General features: G+C 49.8%; 1 protein-coding gene across 1 annotated transcript in view; it reads right to left on the reverse strand.

The window, feature by feature from the left end:
* The window catches only part of NCS1 (neuronal calcium sensor 1), a 150,752-nt gene extending 142,352 nt beyond the window's left edge, over positions 1-8,400 (reverse strand). The window contains exon 1 of the mRNA XM_089669046.1: positions 8,067-8,400. Within this exon, the coding sequence (XP_089525172.1) occupies positions 8,067-8,130 (64 nt within the window). The 5' untranslated portion in view covers positions 8,131-8,400. The remainder of the gene's footprint in view (positions 1-8,066) is intronic.
* Positions 8,401-8,638: the final 238 nt, after the last annotated feature.

Consider the following 8,638-nt stretch of genomic DNA (forward strand, 5'->3'; position numbering starts at 1 on the left):
AAGAACTGTGGAATGTAGTCCAATCAAGCCAGAAGTTGGGTGACTCCATGCAACACAGATGTACAGCAGTTCTCAGAAACAGTGCTTATACAACGAAATATTCATGAAGTGGTTCAAAGGAAAGCAAAATCTTCAAACATTTTTCAGTTTATATAGGGAATGTTTGAGTTTGTAAAGAAGAATACAAACACTGCTATTTTTTTGAACAGTCTAATATTCACTTTTCTTCAATTTTTTTTTAGAGGAACAACACAAATGTGATCTATTTTTCTTCATGTTTTGATTTGGAATAGAATGTGTCGTGTTCCCAATGCATTTGTGTGTATGGAAATAAAAGCTATTAGAAGGATTTTGAGCTTTATTCACTTTTTTCAACACACTGCTATTATTTTGAACACAACTGCATAAGCAAGGGGTGCAACAAGCTGCAGCATATGCCAGGCAAGGGGTGCAGTAAACCTCTGCACATACAAAGGAAAGGGTGCTATAAGCTGCAGCATATACAAAAACAAGGGGAACATATTCAGAGTTCAATAAGCTGCACTGTAAGCAATACAAAGTGAAATAGGCTGTAACTTATACAAAGAAAGGAAAAAGAAATGTAAAGTTGCTTTACGCATATAGCAGATCAGAGAGATGTAAAGTATTTTATAAAAAAGAATGTTAATGCATTAAAGGCCGTGTTGCTATTATGAATCGGTAATTATCTTTGTACACGTGTACACCCATATACTGTATTGTCATTAGATATGCAGGCTGTGTTTCCTTCATGCCTTCCTGGACTTCATATCTCACTATGTGTCAGCAAGCGACTCTGTAGTCTCTAATGACATCAAACATCTACAATGCTCCTGGTAACCAGAGACCATGTGACCTAAGCTGACTTATGTCTGTGGCTCCGTATACACATCATAGAATGCAGTAACTTCCTAGAAGGATCCCAGTAGAATGCCAGGAATACAGCAGCACAACACACACACTATACACCATATGTACACAGACCTAACATTACTTTATAACAACACAACCTGCAAATATAGATATGGTCACCTGAACACAACACATGCTCAAAGGGTGATCTATGCCTAAGAAGCTTACAATCTATGTAACATCCACAGTGACCATATGCTTCGTCTCACAGGTCAATTCTACTCTAGCTGTTCTTCAGAGTCATTTACCACTGGAGGTTTATAACCTCCGAAGTCCTGGTCCCACAGTAAAAATCCAAACCAACACCCCAAGCAAGGTACAGTTAGTGTCGAGGGTACTGCAGAGTTTAGTCGGCAGTGTTTGTGTTCATTTTAGACCTTACTGTCTGAGGTTACAGTCAGTGGGAGAGGTTGTGTATGAAAGGGGGGTTTGGAGGTTTGTGTTGGAGCTAATTGCAGCAACTCAGTTCAAAGGTTAATATCAGGGGTTGGGTATAGGGGGTTAAATTCAGAGGTTGGTGGTGGGTAAGAATCACATTCAGAGGTTAGTGGTAAAGGTGAGATTTAGTGGTTACGTTCAGAGTTCATGGTAAGGGTCACAGGAGTTACATTTTGGATACATGTAATGCAAGGGTTAACTTTAGTGGTTAGTGTTGGAATTATTGCAGGGGTTAAGTTTACATCCTACTGTTGGGGGTCAGGTGTGGAGGTTCGTGTTCAGGGTTATTCCGAGGGGTTAAAGTTTACAGATTAGTGTTGGGGGTCAGGTGTGGAGGTTCGTGTTCAGAGTTATTGCGAGGGGTTAAGTTTACAGCTTAATGTTCGGGGTCAGGTGTGGGGTTAGTGTTCAGGGTTATTGCAGGGGTTAAGTTTACAGATTACTGTTCAGGGTTATTGCAAGGGGTTAAGTTTACAGCTTAGTGTTGGGGGTCAGGTGTGGAGGTTCGTGTTCAGAGTTATTGCGAGGGGTTAAAGTTTACAGCTTAGTGTTGGGGGTCAGGTGTGGAGGTTCGTGTTCAGAGTTATTGCGAGGGGTTAAGTTTACATCTTAGTCTTGTGGGTCAGGTGTGGAGGTTAGTGTTCAGGGTTATTGCGAGGGGTTAAGTTTACAGCTTAGTGTTGGGGGTCAGGTGTGGGGTTAGTGTTCAGAGTTATTGCGAGGGGTTAAGTTTACAGCTTAGTGTTGGGGTTAGTGTTCAGAGTTATTGCGAGGGGTTAAGTTTACAGCTTAGTGTTGGGGGTCAGGTGTGGGGTTAGTGTTCAGGGATATTCCGAGGGGTTAAAGTTTACAGCCTATTTTTGGTGTAAGGTGTAGAGTTTAGTGTTAAGAGTTAACTTTACAGCTTACTGTTGGGATCAGGTGTGGAGGTTGGTGTTAAGGGTTATTGCAGGAGTGGTAGGGGTCAGGTATAGGGATACATTCAGAGGTTAGTGGTAGGGGTCAGGTATAGGGATACATTCAGAGGTTAGTGGAAAGGGTCAGATATAGGGATACATTCAGAGGCTAGTGGTAGGAGTCAGCTATAGGGATACATTCAGAGGTTAGCGGTGGGGGGTCAGGTATAGGGATACATTCAGAGGTTAGCGGTGGGGGGTCAGGTATAGGCATACATTCAGAGGTTAGCGGTGGGGGTCAGGTATAGGGATACATTCAGAGGTTAGCGGTGGGGGTCAGGTATAGGCATACATTCAGAGGTTAGCGGTGGGGGTCAGGTATAGGGATACATTCAGAGGTTAGCGGTGGGGGTCAGGTATAGGGATACATTCAGAGGTTAGCGGTGGGGGTCAGGTATAGGGATACATTCAGAGGTTAGCGGTGGGGGTCAGGTATAGGGATACATTCAGAGGTTAGCGGTGGGGGTCAGGTATAGGGATACATTCAGAGGTTAGCGGTGGGGGTCAGGTATAGGGATACATTCAGAGGTTAGCGGTGGGGGTCAGGTATAGGGATACATTCAGAGGTTAGCGGTGGGGGTCAGGTATAGGGATACATTCAGAGGTTAGCGGTGGGGGTCAGGTATAGGGATACATTCAGAGGTTAGCGGTGGGGGTCAGGTATAGGGATACATTCAGAGGTTAGCGGTGGGGGTCAGGTATAGGGATACATTCAGAGGTTAGCGGTAGGGGTCAGGTATAGGGATACATTCAGAGGTTAGTGGTAGGGGTCAGGTATAGGATACAGTCAGAGGTTAGTGGTGGGGGTCAGGTATAGGATACAGTCAGAGGTTAGTGGTGGGGGTCAGGTATACATTCAGAGGTTAGTGGTGGGGGTCAGGTATACATTCAGAGGTTAGTGGTGGGGGTCAGGTATACATTCAGAGGTTAGTGGTGGGGGTCAGGTATAGGGATACATTCAGAGGTTAGTGGTAGGGGTCAGATGTAGGGATACATTCAGAGGTTAGTGGTAGGGGTCAGATGTAGGGATACATTCAGAGGTTAGTGGTAGGGGTCAGATGTAGGGATACAGTCAGAGGTTAGTGGTAGGGGTCAGGTGTAGGGATACAGTCAGAGGTTAGTGGTAGGGGTCAGATGTAGGGATACATTCAGAGGTTAGTGGTAGGGGTCAGATGTAGGGATACAGTCAGAGGTTAGTGGTAGGGGTCAGATGTAGGGATACATTCAGAGGTTAGTGGTGGGGGTCAGGTATAGGGATACATTCAGAGGTTAGTGGTAGGGGTCAGATATAGGGATACATTCAGAGGTTAGTGGTAGGGGTCAGATGTAGGGATACAGTCAGAGGTTAGTGGTAGGGGTCAGATGTAGGGATACAGTCAGAGGTTAGTGGTAGGGGTCAGATGTAGGGATACATTCAGAGGTTAGTGGTAGGGGTCAGATGTAGGGATACATTCAGAGGTTAGTGGTAGGGGTACAGCCTATTTTTGGTGTAAGGTGTAGAGTTTAGTGTTAAGAGTTAAGTTTACAGCTTACTGTTGGGATCAGGTGTGGAGGTTGGTGTTAAGGGTTATTGCAGGAGTTATGCAGGCCATACATGGGTCAAAGTCCAAACAAATGTTCTTTAGAAAATCAGAAATTTTGTGCATTTTGTAATGCGTTGCTGCCAACATTGATTTCGAAATTCAACCAACCAAGCCTTCAATTTCTCATGTTGCTACAGAAAAGAATTTATGTGACCAAGAATTTTCCAGGTCACAGTTTTATATTTCTTGCACAATTCTCCCATCATTGATTCGAAATTCGTTCGTTTCTTAAAACATCTCCAACATTTCCTATCACTCAAATTCGATGGGCACACTAAAATCTGCCGTTGCTGTGACCCATTAACAGTGTGAAATTTGAACGAAAATTCTTCTAAAAGATTTTCGAAAGAGAATTAGTTTGGAATTCGACCCATGTATGGCCAGCTTTATATTCACCAGTTGGTGTTGATGGTTATTATAAGAGTTTAGCCGGCCATACATGGGTCAAATTCCAAACTAATTCTCTTTCGAAAATCTTTTAGAAGAATTTTCGTTCAAATTTCGCACCATTAGTGGGCCACAGAAAAGGCTGATTTTCATGTGACCATTGAATTTAAGTGATCGGGAAAGTTGAAAATTTTTTGAAAAATAAACGAATTTCTAATCAATGATGGGAGAATCGCGCACCGTCGGATTACAACATGCATGAATTCAACCCATGTATGGCCTGCATTAGGTTCTAAGGTTGGTAGTAAGGATTAGTTGAAGGGGTTAGGTATAAGATTTATGTGTAGGTTGGTGGATATATAGGAGGTTAGTGGTAGGAGTCAGGCATAAGGGGTTAATTCAGAGGTTAGTGGTAGGAGTCAGGCATAAGGGGTTAATTCAGAGGTTAGTGGTGGGGGTCAGGTATACATTCAGAGGTTAGTGGTAGGGGTCAGGTATAGGGATACATTCAGAGGTTAGTGGTAGGGGTCAGGTATAGGGATACATTCAGAGGTTAGTGGTGGGGGTCAGGTATAGGGATACATTCAGAGGTTAGTGGTGGGGGTCAGGTATAGGGATACATTCAGAGGTTAGTGGTGGGGGTCAGGTATAGGGATACATTCAGAGGTTAGTGGTGGGGGTCAGGTATAGGGATACATTCAGAGGTTAGTGGTAGGGGTCAGGTATAGGGATACATTCAGAGGTTAGTGGTAGGGGTCAGGTATAGGGATACATTCAGAGGTTAGTGGTAGGGGTCCGGGATACATTCAGAGGATAGTGGTAGGGGTCAGGTATAGGGATACATTCAGAGGTTAGTGGTAGCGGTCAGGTATAGGGATACATTCAGAGGTTAGTGGTGTCAGGTATAGGGATGGTGTCAGGTATAGGGATACATTCAGAGGTTAGTGGTGTCAGGTATAGGGATGGTGTCAGGTATAGGGATACATTCAGAGGTCAGGAGTTAAGTGTAGAGATTAATGTGAGGTGTTAGATATAGGGGTTCTAATCAGGTTAGTGGCCAGGTTCAGATATCAGGGTTACATTCAAAGGTTAATGGCCAGGATCAGGTACAGGGGTACATACAGATTTCAGTGCTGGAGACAATCTCAGGGGCAATGTTTGGAGGTCAGTGTTGGGTTCCAGGTTTGTGGATTATGTCTCAGAACTATTATGTGTCAGGAATTGTCCCTGATGGTACCTACACCCATTTTTTAGGATCCCATGTATACAACTGTGACTTCCAGGAAGGGTCGACAGCTAGACATCTATGTGAATGTCATCCTGATGGTCGGAGTCCCATCCATGTGAATATTATAGTGAGGGCCCCTGAGGTCCCATCAAACCAACTTATACCTGTATCCTGTGTGTGATATATACTGTGATGATGGTATAGACATCACTCAGTGTCAGGGTTACAGTTCCGTCTCCTCCTGTCTACCTGTGGAGTGGAGACAAGAGCCCTCCACCATTCTGGGGCCCCATCATACAGCCAACTGGTGGGAATGCTGTGAGCTGGGTGTAGTGGAAGGAAGGTGACAGAGGGATCAGGAAGAACCTGTACAGCATGCTGACACTTGTAGTCCCACAGCAGACACGTCACCCCTTCTGTCCCCTCCACGTGTCCTGTCCTGTGTGGTTCCCCCCCCCTCCACGTGTCATGTCCTGTGTGGCCTCCCCCCCTTTCACGTGTCATGTCCTGTGTGGTCTCCCCCCCTCCACGTGTCATGTCCTGTGTGGTCTCCCCCCCTCCACGTGTCCTGTCCTGTGTGGTTTCCCCCCCTCCACGTGTCCTGTGTGGTCTCCCCCCCTCCACGTGTCCTGTCCTGTGTGGTCTCCCCCCCTCCACGTGTCCTGTGTGGTCTCCCCCCCCCACGTGTCCTGTGTGGTCTCCCCCCCCTCCACGTGTCCTGTGTGGTCTCCCCCCCCCCCTCCACGTGTCCTGTCCTGTGTGGTCACCCCCTCCACGTGTCCTGTCCTGTGTGGTCACCCCCTCCACGTGTCCTGTCCTGTGTGGTCACAACCTCCACGAGTCCTGTCCTGTCTGTGTGTCCCCCCCCTCCACGTGTCCTGTCATGTGTGATACCCCCTCCCCGTGTCCTGTCCTGTGTGGTACCCTCTCCACGAGTCCTGTCCTATTCTGTGTGTGTCCCCCCCCTCCACATGTCCTGTCATGTGTGATACCCCCTCCCCGTGTCCTGTCCTTTGTGGTACCCTCTCCACGTGTCCTGTCCTGTGCGGTCTCCCCTCCACGTGTCCTGTCCTGTGCGGTCTCCCCCCCATGTGTTCTGTGTGGTTCCCCCCCTCATGTGTCCTGTCCTATGTGGTCTCCCCTCCATGTGTCCTTTGTGGTCTCCCTCCATGTTTCTTGTCCTATGTGGTCCCCCCTCCACGTGTCCTGTGTCGTCACCCCCTCCATGTGTCCTGTCCTTTCTGTGGAGGGGGACCACACAGGACAGGACACAGGGAGGGGGGACTACACAGGACACGTGAAGGGGGTGACCACACACAGGACAGGACACGTGGAGGGGGTGACCACACACAGGACACGTGGAGGGGGTGACCACACAGGACAGGACACGTGGAGGGGGTGACCACACAGGACAGGACACGTGGAGGGGGTGACCACACAGGACAGGACACGTGGAGGGGGTGACCACACAGGACAGGACACGTGGAGGGGGTGACCACACAGGACAGGACACGTGGAGGGGGTGACCACACAGGACAGGACACGTGGAGGGGGTGACCACACAGGACAGGACACGTGGAGGGGGTGACCACACAGGACAGGACACGTGGAGGGGGTGACCACACGTAGTGGGGGTGACCACACGCAGAACACATGGAGGGGGGGACCAGAAACCAGTAGCCTGTCCTGCGTGGTCCCCCCTCCACGTGTCCTGTGTGGGTCCCCCCCATCCACGTGTCCTGTGTGGGTCCCCCCCTTCCACGTGTCCTGTGTGGGTCCCCCCCTTCCATGTGTCCTATGTGGGTCCCCCCTTCCATGTGTCCTATGTGAGTCACCCCTCCATGTGTCCTATGTGAGTCACCCCTCCATGTGTCCTATGTGCCCCCCCCTCCATGTGTTCTATGTGGGTTCCCCCTCCATGTGTCCTGTCCTGTGTGCCCCCCCCTCCATGTGTCCTGTCCTGTGTGCCCCCCCCTCCATGTGTCCTATGTGGGTCCCCCCTTCCATGTGTCCTATGTGGGTCCCCCCTTCCATGTGTCCTATGTGGGTCCCCCCTTCCATGTGTCCTATGTGAGTCACCCCTCCATGTGTCCTATGTGCCCCCCTCCATGTGTCCTGTCCTGTGTGGTCCCTTATCCATGTGTCCTGTCTGGTCCCTCCTCCATGTGTCCTGTGTGGTCCCCCTTTCCATGTGTCCTATGTGAGTCACCCCTCCATGTGTCCTATGTGGGTCCCCCCTTCCATGTGTCCTATGTGGGTCCCCCCTTCCATGTGTCCTGTCCTATGTGCCCCCCCCCCCACTCCATGTGTCCTATGTGAGTCACCCCTCCATGTGTTCTATGTGGGTCCCCCCTCCGTGTGTCCTGTCCTATGTGGTCCCCTATCCATGTGTCCTGTGTGGTCCCCCCTCCATGTGTCCTGTGTGGTCCCCCCTCCATGTGTCCTGTCCTGTGTGGTCCCCCCTCCCCAGCTCAGCCCCTCATGACTCCATGTGCAGTGATCCCTGTGGCCCCCGGCCCGGCTCAGCCCCCACATGGCACTCACAGTACGTCTTCCTGGTCAGCTCCTCCACCACCTCCGGCTTCAGCTTGCTGTTGGATTTGCCCATCCTGATGGCTGATGATTAATTCATGAATGGCAGCCTCCCTCCTCCTCGTCCCCGATGATCTCCCCGGGAATGCGGAGCCTCAGCCCGCTCTAGTGTCCGGGATCTCCGCTCCTCTGAGTTCCAATGATCCCAGCCTGACAATGGAGGGAACGATCGATCGGCCGGCCGGCTGTGTGATGGCAGATGTTGGGCTCCGGCGCTCTACTGTGTGCTGCCCACTGGCGGTGTGCTTGTGTGGTTGCCCCTGGTTACCTGACACTGTCACACGTCCCTCCCTCCCCCGCCATTCACTGTCTGCTCCCCCCCCCCATCTGATCTGCAGAGAACGCCTCTCCCCCTCCCTCCTCCTCACAATGGGCCTGACTGCCATTCCATCCACCTCCCAGTCTGATCACACACAGGCCAGGCTACATCCTGACACATCCACACCAATCATATCCCCCATCACACACAGGCCAGGCTACATCCTGACATGTCACACATAGGGCACAAGAGTGTGACCCCACTG

The sequence above is a fragment of the Staurois parvus genome, unplaced genomic scaffold, assembly GCF_062004578.1.
Source record: "Staurois parvus isolate SC_StPar_1 unplaced genomic scaffold, SC_StPar_1.0 ptg000068l, whole genome shotgun sequence".
NCBI lineage: Eukaryota > Metazoa > Chordata > Amphibia > Anura > Ranidae > Staurois > Staurois parvus.